This window comes from Ictalurus punctatus, chromosome 1, assembly GCF_001660625.3.
Source record: "Ictalurus punctatus breed USDA103 chromosome 1, Coco_2.0, whole genome shotgun sequence".
NCBI classification, from domain to species: domain Eukaryota; kingdom Metazoa; phylum Chordata; class Actinopteri; order Siluriformes; family Ictaluridae; genus Ictalurus; species Ictalurus punctatus.
The window spans coordinates 13,857,780-13,873,245 of NC_030416.2; the positions used below are offsets into that span (position 1 = coordinate 13,857,780).

Consider the following 15,466-nt stretch of genomic DNA (forward strand, 5'->3'; position numbering starts at 1 on the left):
ATAGTTCCATTTGTGTTACTCCAGAGTTCTGATGACTTTATTATTCTAAAATGTGGGGAAAAACTAAAATAAATAAAGAATGAGTGTGTCTAAACGTTTGACAAAAATCAGCTCTCAAAACTTTCCCAAAGCAGAAATGAAGTGCGACTTCATATGGTTAAATCCACGCAGACAACTTTACAGCATCAAATGTCAGGGGTGGAGGAAGATGAACATATGGCCCATATGTTGATTATGTTCCCTCCCCATTGATCATACACACTAAAAGAACACAAGCAATAAAGTATACAATTGCAATTCACCTAAACTGGCTTTGAAAGTGTAGTTACGTTTTCACTCTGCATCAATTTAGGCCTCATTTAGAACTTCAATAATATGGCTGAGATGCTACCGCAGCGATAAATCTTGCCTAACATCGGCTATGCAGGGTCGAGCATGCAGAACATGTCACATAATAAATTGTCAGACAGTTAAAAATCACTATAATTTTTTGCCTAATGTATTATGGATTGCTTGGAATATCACTCAGTCCTGGCTGAAGTGTTTTTAATTTCCAACAGCTGTTGAGGCTTTGCGGTGAGTTAATGATTAAATATAGATGGGCTGATTTATTAGTCTAAACACTATTGCTTCCAGGTCAATGGCATAAAGACAAATCATCTGTCTTGATATGCATAAAGGCCAAGCTGTCCCATTCTAGCCCTATCCATTTCTCTGAATAAGGAAGTAGAATGCTCCCAAAAAAATAAATAAAATAATAAATAAATAAAAACACTAAAAGAAATATTACATTAATTTTATTTCACATTAACAGTGGTAAAGATTTTGGATTATCCGGGTGATAAATGTCTGAGTATGCTATAGGAGAAATATAAGCATACACTGTATGAATAATACTTTTTTTTTTTTTTTTTTTTAAACACAGAATACAAAATTGGAAAGTGATTATTAAAAGTCAATTCAAATAGATTTATCAATTGAAATGGACTTGTAATAACATTAATTTGAATTCAAGTATATTTTCAAGTACATTTGAATTTTATGAGACAGTTTAAATTATTACTATATTCAATGAAGCATGCTGTGTAATAATCTTATAATATTAGATTACAGCATGCTGTGTAATAATCTTATAATATTCTTTTTGCATTATATACAAAGCAAACCATAGACATAATTTACTATTTTGGCACAGTAAAGGAAAAGGTCAGTAGGCTTTTGGTCTCCCTCTTCCCTCACCTCCATTTGGCCAGTGTCCACTGGCCTCTTGGCCAGTTCAGTAGCTGTTTTGTCATGGTGCAGCCCTTCCTTCCTAGCTCAGCATCTCTGTTTGTAGCCAAAACTATAATCCGTATCAATACACCAAAAGCATGTTGTGTAGCCAGATGCTGACCCTAGGCCTACTTGTTCATGTAGTACCTGCAAGCCTCCCACCAACCGACTGGCCAGCTCGATGGTCTGTCTGGTGCGGGTCACTTCCTCCTGGCAATGCAGTTTCTCAGCTGCTGCTCTCTCAAACTGGGCTGTGAGGCTCTGCAAGTGCCTGTCTAGATCCTGAATATAAAACACACAGACAGGAGAAAGGACATGTCTCAATACACAGCATAAACATTACAATTTTAAGTATGCTTGGTAAAGTCTTCCGGTAAATGTTTCTTTACATGTAAACAAATATAAACTGTACATTCAAATGAATGTTAAACATGAATGGAGCACAATACTTACAACCAGTTTCTTTCTAATGGTGAGCAGTTTAGCTGTAGCATTGTCCAGCTCAGTGTTGGCCTGAGAAAGAGCCTGACGCTTTGGCACAACCTGACAGTACACCTGAAAAATGAGTTATTACAGAAATTTCTTTCATTACCTCACATCGTATCAGGGTCCATATACATTCACTGAGCAACCTTTGCCTCAAAGCAACCTCAGTTCTTTGTTGCATGGATTACACAAGATGTTGGAAACATTCCTTTGAGATTCTGGTCCATGTTGACATGTTTGCAGATCCTGCAGATTTTTCAGGTGTACCATCATGCTGTGAGTGTTCTACTGGATTCAGATCTGGTGACTGGGAAGGTCACTGAAGAACACTGAACTCATTGTCATGTTCATGAAACCCGTTTGAGACGACTTTTGCTTTGCGATATGGTGCATGCTGGAAGTAGCCATTAGAAAATGGTCAGCATCAATACTCAAACAGGCTGTGTCAGTCAAGTGACGATTAATTGGTATTAACAGGTCCAAAGTGTGCCAAGAAAACATTCCCCACACCATTACACCACCTCCACCAGCCTGGACTGTTGACACAAGGCAGGTTGGGTCCATGGATTCATGCTGTTGGTGCCAAATTTTGATCCTACCTTCAGTGTGCTTCAGCACGAATCAAGATTCATCAGACCACGCTACGTTTTTCCAGTCCTCACCTGTCCATTATTTTTGCCCACTGCAGCCTCAGCTTTCTGTTCATAGCTGACAGAACTGGAACCTGATGAAGGTCTTCTGCTGTTATAGCGCATTTGCCTCAATGTTTGATGTGTTGTGCATTCTGAGATACTATGTGAGGTGTAGCTGCATGACTTTATGCATTTCACTGCTGCCAAACGATTGGCTGATTAGGTAATTGCATGTACAGGTGTTCCTAATAAAGTGCTCATTTCAAAATGAAAAACATTATACACAAAAGAGATGTTCCAAACAGTTTTTTTGGCTTTAAAGCAATAAATATTACCCAAAAAAATGCTCAGGTTTCTTTTTTGTTTGTTTTTCATCATTTCCAATTCACCAAAATTAATAAATGACCTGGATGTGTATCGGCAAGTACTGGGTGGCTAGTAGGCTCGTAGCAGGTATATTAAAGATCAGTGTCTAATTAACTGAAAATATGCATCAATAAGTTCTTTTTTTTTTTTTTTTTAAATAGCAAGATGGTGATGGTAAAGGAGTAAGACACGGCAGCTATAAAGTATTCTGATACCATTTTATCATATTTTTTGACAACAAAGTACACATCTTAACCAGAAAAGAGCATGCAGAATGAAATTATTATTACATATTCTTACTGAATATTTTCACAATACTGTTTTTCTTTCTCACCTCATAGTAGCGCACAATATTGATGGTCCAGGCACAGAGACCAGAAGCAGCATAGGACTTGGTGCGAACATGGTCAGGGTGAAACTCCGGATTACTGAGGTACTTCTGCTTCACTGTACTCAGACACTGCTCAGGTATGTGCTCCTTATCATAGTATACTAAAGCCTGAAGGAAGTCATCCAGCTGCAGGAAGAAGTCTGGGTCATTTGACAGAATCAACAATTAATGCCTCCAAAAATGTCAAATGGATTTTGTTAAAATGGATTTCATCTCCTATTATTTCAGAATATATGTACAGCTAATATTATGTTTAAAAATCTTCCTCATAGCCATGAAGCATATATTATAATATATCTCAACCCTATGTACACATCAAGGGTGGCAAAGCAGTCGTTCCTCACATCTAATAACTGAACAAGTCCACTCATATTTCATCAGCCTGTCTGGAAAATATCGCATATTCAAGCACTGCTCATGATGTTAGAGGTCTACAAGTTCAAGGACTGCCTGTGGATTACAATAATATGAATCTGAATAGTGTGTGGGGGGTTTCGAGATGGGATATTTACTATGACAGGTTCACCTTGCCCATAAAGGCTCTGGCAGCCTTCCAGCTGCGATCTTTAGGAACACGTCCATGCGGGGCCAACAGGACCATCACTGCTGCCATCACATTTGTTACGGCCTCTGGGGGATTGGGAAACGTCTTTAACTCTGTCAGGTTCACCTGTTCACAAAGTGTTTTGTTTAAAAAAAAAAAAAAAAAAAACAACAGCTGAAAATAGTAGATCATCCAAAATGTGCTGGAAAAAAAACCTAGCCAGCTATCATGCACATTCTCGGGGGGGGGGAGGGGGGGCATACAGAATAAAGGCCACTTGGCAGCATTATAGAACAATGTTTACAGTGCTCAGGCACAATACTTGACTAGTGCTAATCACCTTGTTAAGAGTATCTAAAGCTGCAGTGGCAGCCTCTAAAGCTGGCTCAGCTTTAATCAGGTCATCCTCACAGTCCCTCTGTCTCTGTGTCACTTCTGCTTTTATGGCTGCCACCTGAACAGAAACAGCCATAACTATATTATATGTTTCATCTGCAGACAAACTGGCAACAGGATTCAGGCACAATAAGCAAAGGGGCATGCTTACGTTCTGCTCTTCTAGATCTAAATCCTTTCTCTTCTGGCTCACTCTTTCAGTCTGGCGTCCAATCTTGGTGATCAGAGCCTCAGCTGCCTGGTTTTTTATATTCAGCTCCACTTCCTGAGAATTCAGTTTAGCCATAAGCTCTCCCACCTAGTACACAAATGATACCACAGTGTTACAATTTAAAAGCACGTTCTGAATCTGCACACACCAGTAAACATTCACTCAGACAGGGAAAACATGTGAAACTCCACACAAACAGAAAGAAAGTAGATCTCAGCATCGAACCCAGGACCATGCCACGTCACAATTATTCCAATACCTAGCAAAATTTTCCCCTCAAATTTAACCCTCATACATCTGAATAAATGTGGGCAAGTCAAGACACAAGCTGTAATAATGCTTTTATAATGCCTTGTAGTGTTCAGTGTGGATCATTTAATTACTTCCTGTACTTCTGATCACAGATGGCGGCAAACATTGTGTCAGTCCATACTGGATTACATATTATCAGTCAGTATTCCTCTATCCAGAATGCTAATAGCAATTAGAAGGAGAAAAGTTAACTATTGCAGATACATTCTGTCAAAGCAACTTTCCAAATTTACAAAACCTACCTGTTAAGTCCACTCTTAATATATATAAGCTTATTATGATCACTTAGAGAAAAAAAAATAAACTCATTAAAGAAATGATAAGAAATTAGAATAAATTATAAAAAGTAAATATTACAATTTAAACATATAGTGACACTGTATAGCATATTTGAAAACATAAAAAAATATAAGTTTTTGTTTTCTTAAATGGCCTAGATACTTAAATTCTTCAAAACACTGGTTTTACAATTATTAGTACCCTGCAATAGACAGTCTCTCCTACAGAAAATTCTATTATTAATGCTCTTCCTGTAATGTTTAACAAAGTTGAAGATGCTTGTAAATGGATATACTGGACCAATCGTCAATACAGAACATTGATATGCAGCTCTTTTGCCTTCAATTAAGAGCACAAGTTTTTAGTAATATAGGAGAATAGGAAAGATGGTACTTTTTATGTACATAATGACAATTGGTTTCCTTCTTTATTTTTATGCCTGTTGTAGAGAAAGGATCTTAAAAAAGTATGGAAAGGGGGTAGGTAATTCTCCTCTATAGAACTGCACAGTTCACCATGCATTTGGCGTACAGGATTTTTCGTGCTATATAAGGGCAAAATTGAATGGATATAAAAATTTATATATGAAAAAATAACTATAGAATTCTAAAGACAAAGAATCATGCTAATCCACACCTCCAACTTTCGGGGTCACCTGAAACACACACCTCATTCGGGGAAGATTACCTGTGAGGCAGTGGTCTTCAGTTTATGCAGGCCTGAGTTCAGTCTGCTAAGCCTCTGCTGTAGCTGCATGTCTCTCTTCTCCAACAGTGCACCAAACAGCCTGAGTAGTTCCAGGAAGCTCTTGGGTGTGCTGTAGTTGTGCCTCCTCTCCTTCTGCTGATAGAACTCACTCACCTGCTTGACGCTGGCATGAGCATGGGCCATGAAAAGACTGATGGGTTCCTGAATGGCTGGCTGTAAAGAAGGAGAAGGGGAGAGAGAGAGAGAGTACATGAGTGGGAGCTGGCTGGATTAAGCACCCTTTAACATCTTTGCCTGTGACGGACCCTGAAATATCATCTTCATAAATCCTGAATTCATCTCCAAGTTTGTAGATACTTCACTTACTCAATTTGAAATTTAGGTGCTGTGAGTGAGAGAGTGCGATTAGGCTGGGAAAATAATGGCTTATAGCTGGTCAAACACAGCATATGGAATAAGGTGAATGTGGCTAGCATCTCATGGACTCGGGCTTTCTTGAAATATGCCTGCTGGTGTAGCCTTCATTGCGTGGGTGGTTTTTATCAGTGCATGACATAAAATTAGTGCATATTTAGATTTATCATTAGAGGAAAAACACAGCATTATTATGATACCTGAAATACCTTTAGTAAAACAAATTTCCTCATCTAATTAATTGTAATAAATTAATAAACCTATCTGTTTACACACAAAATATTGTGGGGTTTTCTGGCACTGTGTAAAATGACCATTTTTGCACTTTTCTGGTGCATTTTAATAATACGATATCGGTTCATCAGTAAAATAATCTACATGGATCCAGCAATAACTGTGGGAATTTGCATGCTAACAGCTGGTCTTGAGTCATCTGACAGACACACACATATACACAGACAGTCTGGCAATGCCTGAAACAGCTGTGGCTCCTTAGAGGGCCAGTCTGTGTGTATTAATCATTGTTGCTTCATTAGCATAAATGATCCTGCTTAGTGATTGTTCCACTGGAGCAGGGAAAACAACATTACAGACAGAGAGACGGAGAGGGTGAGGGAGAATGAAAGAGAAACTGTGTCTGTCATAATGCTCATGGTGCATGTGATCACCCATTTGTCTTCCCTTTAGAGTGAAACTAATGATGAGGGACCTAGAACAAACTAAAGAGTGTGAACAGAGGACACCGAAGAAGCTTAATCCAAACTTGAAATGTCAACTCAAACACAGCGACCCAGTGTAAAAGATGGACTTTTTGAAAGTTTTAAAAGTTTTGACTATAGCTCACTTCAATGCCATGAAGCTCCTTTATAAACCGTAGGCTGACTGACTGCAGTGCCTCCTGGGGCCACTCGTGGAACCAGTCCACTGTAGTGCAGCTGAGGAGAGCTGGGAAATGGCGCACACGAACACGCAGGGTGGTACCTACAGGAGACATGCACAGCACCACCTACACACACGCATAACACATGAACACATGTAATCTATAAGCATTTAATTTTCAACTAGATAAAGTCATCACTTATTTTTAGACGACATGGAGCAGTGCTCTTTAGAACATCCAAGTTGTAAGACCTTGAGATTTTGATGGACACGGTCTGTGAAGAACCTCCAGCAATTCTCTGTGGTGTCCAACAAGCCAGATACACGAACTTCCCTCTTCACTGCCTTCACTACAGTGTCCACATCCTCATCGGACAATAGCTCTCGAATCTCACCTGCAACAGCACACAGCAGCGAAAAAACTACTTTACACTTCTTTCATTTATACTCAGCTTTAACTGAAGAGGGAATTCCATCATGTTTTCTAAAACATAACAAATTAACAAGGTCAATTCTATAGAAATGTACAGATTACAAATCACTTTTATATAGCTATTGAAAAGTATGAGGAATTGCACTGTAGCCTTGCACAAACAAATCATCCTCCTTCAATTTTCTTACTCTTTTCACAGCAAGTATGATCAATGTAAATAAACCTAAACTTTAAATGAAAGAATGGGTTATTAGCTATGTTGTTGTATTTTGTCTGATAGCCAAATCCTCTCATAATAATGTGACCTTAGTGGCACTCTGCGATCATGGCACGGTTGTTGGTACCAAACTGGTTTGAGCATTTCAGAAACTGCTGATCTCCTCAGATTTTCAAGCACAACAGTCTCTAAAATTTACAAAGAATGGTATAAAAAATAGGAAATGGTCAGCAACAATACTCAAACAGGTTGTGGCATTCAAGCAATGATTGATTGGTATTAACAAGCCCAAAGTGTCCCCAGAAAGCATTCCCCACACCATTACACCACCTCCACCAGCATGGACTGTTGACACAAGGCAGGTTGGGTCCATGGATTCATGCTGTTGGTGCCAAATGTTGACCCTACCATCTGTGTGCAACAACAAAAAACATCAGCGAGGAGTGGTTCTGCAGGCAGAAATGACATGCTGATGAGAGAGTTCAGCAACCAGACTGCTTCGAGCTGACAGAAAACCTACAATAACTCAAATAACAACCACACTGAGCAGAAAAGCATCTTAGAAGGTACAACATGCTGAACTGTGAGGCAGAAACTGGACAGATGAAAGCCGGAAAAGCATTGCCTGGTCTGAGGAATCTTGATTTCTGCCACAACATACAAATGGTTTGATAGGATTCGCACCAACAGCATGGATTCATGGATCCAGCCTACTTCATGTCAACAGTTCAGGCTGGTGGCGGTGCTGTAATGGTGTGGGGAATGTTTTCCCTTAACACCAATCGTGTTAATTGCTGTAACATCAATTGTGCCTGCTTTGGTATCCCTTTGGTTGCTTAAGATGATTTCTGTATTGCTGTTGATCATGTGCATCCCTTCATGACCACAGTTTACCCATCTTATAATGTCTTTTTTCCAGCATAATAATGTGCCATGTCACAAAGCACAGGTCATCTCAAACTGGTTAAACTTTGGTGTACTTTAGTGGAATCCCCAGTCATCAAATCTGAACCCCAAAGAACACCTTTTTGGATGTGGTAGAATAGGAGATTTACAGCATGAATGTGCAGCTGAAAAATCTGCAGCAATCATGTGATACAATTATGTCAACGTGGATCAGAATCTCAAAAGAAATTCTTCAACATCTTGTGGAAACCAGGCCATAAAGAATTGACGCTGTTCTGAGAATAAAGGGGTCCTACACAGTATTAGCAATGCGTTCCTAATAAAGTGGGCAGTAAGTGCAGATATGAATGAGAATTTTTTGTTTCAATGAGTGGAAATCCACTGCATCTCCATCTGCCACCATCTTTAATCTTTAGTATATAAAAGAGTAATACTAAGAGTATACTAAGGTATACTTCAATATAATATGATTTGTACTTAATGTTCCTATAGTACATTTTATAATAAATTAATCCATTTTATATATTTTTTTACTAAACAGATGATTTTAAAACATAATTTTAACACTAGGCAAACACAAGCATTAGTTCTCGTTTCACTGTAGGTCTACACATGCTTTTAGAATTTAAAACCTTAAATAATCAGGTGCTTTATTCTAATTCACACACCAAGAGCAGGTCTTTGACCCCTGGGTCTGACATCAGTGACAGATGAGCAGCACCATCTGTGTGTTGGAGGGCTTGATCCAATGCCATAGCAGCCTGTCCCAGTCACCGTTAATCTACTTCACTTCCACCGCCACATTTACATGTGTTTCCCATTCATCAGACAAGCACACAATGAGGCCCCCTGTGGCATGAGAGTGTGTATTAGTGTGTAGGGAATGGATGTCCCAGGGGGCTGTGAGGAGAGAAGCTTCAATTTTAGGAGCTAAGTATGCAATGCAATGTGTGTATGAGAAAGACCAAACAAGTCTGACCTGAGGAAAGCAGAGTGCTGATGATGACAATGAAGCGCTCATCAGGGATCTGAGCATCTGTGAGCAGGAGTACTGTAGGAAGGTTTTTCACCCCAGTGTTTACACAGAGACCTGCTAGATCCACCTGAGCGATCATAACAGGATTACAGAATGAGACAAACCTGCACCAGTATGATTAAAAACGGTTTTCTAGAACAAACTAAGCTTTGTACATGCAGTCTCCTCCCTCTTTCTGTTCTCTATTGTCCTAAAGGTCAATAAAAAACATCTGAAAATGCATCAAAGGATAAAGGGTATTTTGGGACAATGCATAAAGGGCATTGCATATGCTGTCTCCAGAGTGTTAAGTGTGTTGATCAATGCAGCAGACCCAAATGGCCTGAGATTCACACACCATGATGAATTAAACGATAGCAGCAGCCTCATCAATAGGGCATTGAAATATTTGCCCAGACTCTTTAATAGTATCTGACAGTCCTTCGTTTGTCGAGTACAGGCAGGACTAAACGAGATCAATGGTATGCACAGAGCACGAGTGGATATTGATTAGAGGAAATGTTGTCTAAAAGAAAACATGATCTCTGCTAATGAATCACTGCCATTATAAATTTATCTTCAAACTGATGGGCACTGTCATCTCTGATAGTACTACTAGAGCGTAATATTATTGCAGCATTGATCTGGTCTCGTCTGAACATATCTGATCAACTTTTAATGTACTTTCACTTATTAGTTCAGATATTACTTAACCCATTGGCTTAACACATTGTGGTTATAAGGTACACAGAAATCTATTGAGGTGGCTACCTTTAGGTCCTGGATGCTGTACCCCTTGTGCAAGACGGGCTGGAAGGTGTTCATATCAGAGAAGTAGGCAGCCAGACGAGTCAGGCTCTGCTTGCCACTGCCACTCACACCCACCAGCAAAGCATGACCACGCTGACACACCAGGATTCGGCTGATCCGACAGCTGAATAATTTAATCACAAAGGAACGTGCTTAGCAATTGAGGACAAATGAATTATCCGCACAGCACAGCATTATATATATAACTTAATTTCCTTACTGTGATCACTGACTAACTCCACTGATGAGCAATTTTGACATTCATTTCATTTCATTGCATCCAATCACAGATAGGAATAAAATGATTCTAAACATGTATTCCATGTTAAACTAATAATGGTGCTGTTGTGCACCACAATGAAATTACTTGTACTATAGGCACAGTGTCTCTCTCAAGTCGTCTGTCCTGTTGGCAGAAAATGAACCAGAACCGTGTTTGGGCCAGTTCATGTTTTGGAATATACACTAGGAAAAGACCTTTATACTCGAAGCAAAATTAATTCTGCATTAGCATGATTTGTTGAAGTAGACACTAGACAAAACACGTACACATGTTGCATGGCTTCTTGGAACAACACTAGATTCATGGTGGAATAAAGCTGGTTGTAGGTGTCCAGGACAGCTGTCAGGGTGCTCTTCAACTGCTCCCATCCCTCTACAGGACGATAGCAAGGCTCCATGGCCTCCTTGCTGCTGTGCAGGTATATCAGAGGTTCCTGCAGAACAAGCTGCTTCTAACAGAAGGTTTACAAAATGATAAAATACAGGCATTGTATTATGTTCTCATTTATAAAAGATTCTGTTTAAAAAATAAACATATACTGAATGAAGTTGTGTATGTACGGTCATATGAAAAACTAAGTACATCTAATGGAAATTGTTGTTGTTGGGTTTTGTTTTTTTTTTTTGGACAAGCAAACATTTGATCCTCTTTGAAACAGTACCTATTAATAGAGGTGATATACTCTATCAAATGACACAAAATTGCCATTTGCAGTATTGAGCACAATTTAAATGAACAAAAAACAGATCAGTCACATGGAAAAAGTAAGTACACCCTGACATTTATCACACCTTCAATTCAATAAAATTAGAATCAGGTGTTCAAGATTGGGTGCAGTGATAAGAAGCTGCTTAAGGAGTGCAGGTAGAACCGGTCTTATTTATACCCCTCTCACATCTAGTGTCTGGTGTTCCCTTTGCTATTGAGGTGTGTGGTGTCATCATGCCAATATCTAAAGAGTTCTATAAGGCCTTCAGCAAAATGGTTGTGGCCGCCTATGAGTCTGGCAAGGGATTTAAAAAGATCTCCAAATTATTTGAAATGCATCATTCCACTGTAAGAAAAAATCATTTACAAATGGCACAGATTTCAAATTACTGTCAATTTGTCCAGGACTGGTCGGCCGAGCAAATTCAGCCCAAGAGCAGACAGTTTGATGCAAAAAGAAGTCTCCAAGAACCCCAAAATTTAATCACAGGATCTGCTAGTAAGTCTTGCTGCTGGTGTCAAAGTACATTAATTTACAATCAGAAACAGATTACACAAATTTGACCTGCATAGGACGTGTCCCAAGAAAAAGACTTTGCTATCTAAAACGAAAATTAAAGCAAGACTACAGTTTACAGTTTACAATAATGGGCTCTAGACAGACGAATCAAAGATAGAGCTGTTTGTCCACAGTAACAGCAGACATGTTAGGTGCAGATCAAAGACAGCTTTTCAGGAGAAGCACCTCATACCAACTGTGAAGCATTGTAGTGGAAATGTTATGGTTTGGGGTTGCATCTCTGCCTCAGGGACTGGACAGCTTGCATTCATTGATTCAACTATGAATTCTAAATCATATCAAAGAGTGCTTGAAGATAATGTGAGGCCATCTGTCCAAAAGTTGAAGTTGAACCGATAGTGGACCTTTCAACAGGATAATGATCCTAAGAACACTAGCAAATCCACCAAAAACTGACTCAAAAAGAAGAAATGGAGGGTTATGGAATGGCCTAGTCAAAGCCCGGATTTGAATCCCATTGAAATGCTGTGGGGGGATTTGAAACAGTCAGTACATGCAAGAAAACCCTCAAACATCTTGCAACTGAAAGAATATTGCATGGAAAAGTGTCCAAAAATACCAGCAAGCCGATGTCAGAGACTGGTGGACAATTATGCAAAACGCCTACAAGAAGTTATTTCTGCTAAAGGTGGCAATACTAGCTTCTGAGGTCAAGAGTGTGCTTAATTTTTCCACAGAAGAATATCACGTCTATTGATATTTCTGTTGAATAAATGATTGAAAAAGCGAGTTTTCCTTGTGTGTTTTTTTTTTTCCAAGTATATCAACTTTATTAATAGGCACTGTTTCAAAGACGATCAAATGTTTGCTTACCCAAATAAGTCAAAAACGTCAACAATTTCCATCGGGTGTACTTATTTTTTCACATGACTGTATATACTCATTATATAATTACCTCAAATACTTGCTGAACAACTTCTGTCTGGAGCCTGTGGAAAAGCTGCAGGTCAGCAGCGTCAGCCATCCGGTCCGAATATACTCTCCTGGACTCATGCACCCACAGCTGGACCAGGTCAGAGCTATGTCTCACACACTCAGGTCTAGAAAGCAACAGGCCCTGGAATCACACATATATAAGCTACCAGAAAAGAACACGGCGGTGTCCAAAACAGGGCAATTATCTTCATTTCCTGATGCCTTTTGTTAAGAGACTGTGTTTTGATAGATACATACGTACTTACACTCACATAACACTTTATTAGGAACACTATATTAATACTGGGTAGGGCCTCACTTTGCTCTCAAAACAGCCTCAATTCTTCATGCCAAAAATGTTCTACTGGATTCAGGTGCGGTGACTGAGAAGGCCACACTGAAGAACACTGTCATGTTCATGAAACCAGTTTGAGACGACTTTTGCTTTGTGACATGGTGCATTATCATGCTGGAAATAGCCATTAGAAGATGGCAAATTATGACCATGAAGGGATTTACATGGTCAACAACAATACTCAAACAAGCTGTGGCATTCAAGTGATGACTGGTTGGTATTAACAGGCCCAAGGCAAATTGGGTCCATGGATTCATGCTGTTGGTGCCGAATTCTGACTCTACCATCTGTGTGTCTCAGCAGAAATCGTGATTCATCAGACCAGGCTATATTTTTCCAGTCTTCAACTGGTAAGCCTTTCTGTTCTTTGCTGACAGAAGTGGTCTTCTGCTGCTGTAGTTCTCAAGGTTCAATGTGTTGTGCATTTTGAGATGCTTTTCTGCTTACCACAATTACAGAGTGTTTATCAGTTACTGTAGCCTTTCTGTCAGCTCGAACCAGTCTGGCTTTTCTCTGCTGACCTCTCTCATGAACAAGGTGTTTCCATCCACAAAACTGCCTTGCACTAGATGTTTTCTCTTTACTGCATCATTCTGAGTAAACTCTAGAGATTGTTGTGTGTGAAACTCACAGGAAATTAGCAGCTACAGAAATACGCAAACCAGCCTGTCGGGCACAAACAATCCTGCCACGGTCAAAATCACTGAGATCACATTTTTGCCCTATTCTGATGGTTGATGTGAAAATTACCCAAAGCTGCTGACCCGTATCTGCATGATTTTATGCACTGCACTGCTGACACACGATTGGCTGATTAGGTAATTGCAGGAATGTACAGGTGTTCCTAATAAAGTGCTAAGTGAGTGTATAAACAAATAGTTTATGCATGTACTCTTCTAACCTGGAAGAGCTGGGAGAGGTCCCACAGGCTGAAGAGGTGGTGGAACTTGTTAGCAGAGGGGAGGAAATGGTGAATCACTCTGTCATGTAGAGCAATGGCTGCTTGCACCATGGAGGGGACACTCTTGGCCACAGCCATGTTGAATGGCAGGCTTTGTATGTGCAGGCTGAGAATGGAGCTGTAGATGGAGCTCAAAGCCTCAAGGGTAGGGTTGTTCACTGCTAAAACTGAGAAATGCCTCTGCAAGAGATTTAAATCAGGTAGCGTCTATCAAGAAAGTCAGAACAGTGTCCTATTGTTTAAATAATAGTAGGGCCTTTTAAAAAGATTAAAAATAAATCAATAAATAAAAGCAATGTACAAGTTCAGATACTGTACCTGTAGCCTGGGATTGATCGTGTAACTGCCTGCTTGTGGATTCAAACAGGCTATATACTGGGTCTTGTGTATCTCTTTCAGAGACAGCTTTTGACTGTCATACCTAGATAAGAAACAACACAGCAGGAGTGTGAATCTATACTTTACATTAATAAAAGCCAAGTCATATACAAATACACACATTTGTCCTAACCAGTGATTATAGTCCAAATGCTGGCGTATGAGGGTGTGAGGCTGAACTGTGCCATAAACGTCTGTGGCTGTCATATTCATATCATCAACAAAGTAGATGAGTCTCTTATTCCCTGAAGGAGCATACTTTCTGCCTGCTTTCTTCTCCAATGGCCTCTCCAGCATCTCTGAAAAAACACATGGTATAAAAATATATTTAATTCTGAAGGCTGTATGCCAACTGAAAAAAAAATATGTGCAAATTTTGATACATTTAATTCAACCCAATCAAATTAAAGCCGTTTACTGCCAAATGTCTTCACGTGCTAAATGTTTAGTCAGCAGCAATGATGTCTGAGACAGTGGAGATAGATGAGCATCCCTGGCCCAATTTATCAGGCATCGTCAGTTTTAAATGGTTCTCAAGAAGGCAATACGATACATTAAGACCCAGGGGCATGTAAAATTTTGAACAGGATGATTGATGTAAATTATTATTTTGGGAAACATGTAAATATCTTGTGTAAATAATATGTGGCTTCTGAAGGGCAGTACTAAATGGAAAAAAAGATCTTTAAACTAAATAATAACAATTTACACAGATTATACTGTTTAAAAGTTTACGCTCCCCTAGCCCTTAACGTATCGTGTTGCCTTCTTGAGCATCAGTGAATGTTTGCACCTTTTGTAATAGTTGTGTACGAGTCCCTCAGTTGTCCTGAGTGTGAAAAGATGGATCTCAAAATCATATAGCCGCTGATGGAAAGGAGTCACATTTGCAGAAGATGCTGGAAAAGAAAATAATGTGCAGGACCTGGAGGATTTTTAATAAGAACAGCGGGCAGTTTAACTGCTCAGGACAAAGAAGGGACCCATGAACAACTATCACAAAACATAAACACAG

The 15,466-nt window shown here is 39.4% G+C and overlaps 1 protein-coding gene across 3 annotated transcripts in view; it reads right to left on the minus strand.

The window, feature by feature from the left end:
• The window catches only part of LOC108267284 (dynein axonemal heavy chain 11), a 63,604-nt gene that overhangs the window by 19,421 nt on the left and 28,717 nt on the right, over positions 1 to 15,466 (minus strand). For 2 of the 3 annotated variants that reach the window (XR_008396659.1, XM_017471301.3), the window contains 16 exons: positions 14,585 to 14,750; positions 14,392 to 14,494; positions 14,014 to 14,253; positions 12,738 to 12,899; positions 10,821 to 11,005; positions 10,233 to 10,395; positions 9,426 to 9,549; positions 7,143 to 7,285; positions 6,856 to 7,017; positions 5,577 to 5,810; positions 4,239 to 4,385; positions 4,032 to 4,145; positions 3,674 to 3,817; positions 3,091 to 3,273; positions 1,726 to 1,827; positions 1,420 to 1,554 (listed from right to left, as the gene is read on the minus strand). Coding sequence is in view for 1 of the 3 variants with exons in the window: in XM_017471301.3 (XP_017326790.3) it covers positions 1,420 to 1,554; positions 1,726 to 1,827; positions 3,091 to 3,273; positions 3,674 to 3,817; positions 4,032 to 4,145; positions 4,239 to 4,385; positions 5,577 to 5,810; positions 6,856 to 7,017; positions 7,143 to 7,285; positions 9,426 to 9,549; positions 10,233 to 10,395; positions 10,821 to 11,005; positions 12,738 to 12,899; positions 14,014 to 14,253; positions 14,392 to 14,494; positions 14,585 to 14,750 (2,507 nt within the window). In the remaining 2 variants the exon portion in view is untranslated. Of the gene's footprint in view, positions 1 to 1,239; positions 1,326 to 1,419; positions 1,555 to 1,725; positions 1,828 to 3,090; positions 3,274 to 3,673; positions 3,818 to 4,031; positions 4,146 to 4,238; positions 4,386 to 5,576; positions 5,811 to 6,855; positions 7,018 to 7,142; positions 7,286 to 9,425; positions 9,550 to 10,232; positions 10,396 to 10,820; positions 11,006 to 12,737; positions 12,900 to 14,013; positions 14,254 to 14,391; positions 14,495 to 14,584; positions 14,751 to 15,466 lie in introns of those variants that run through there. The other variant, XR_008396660.1, reaches the window with a different exon arrangement.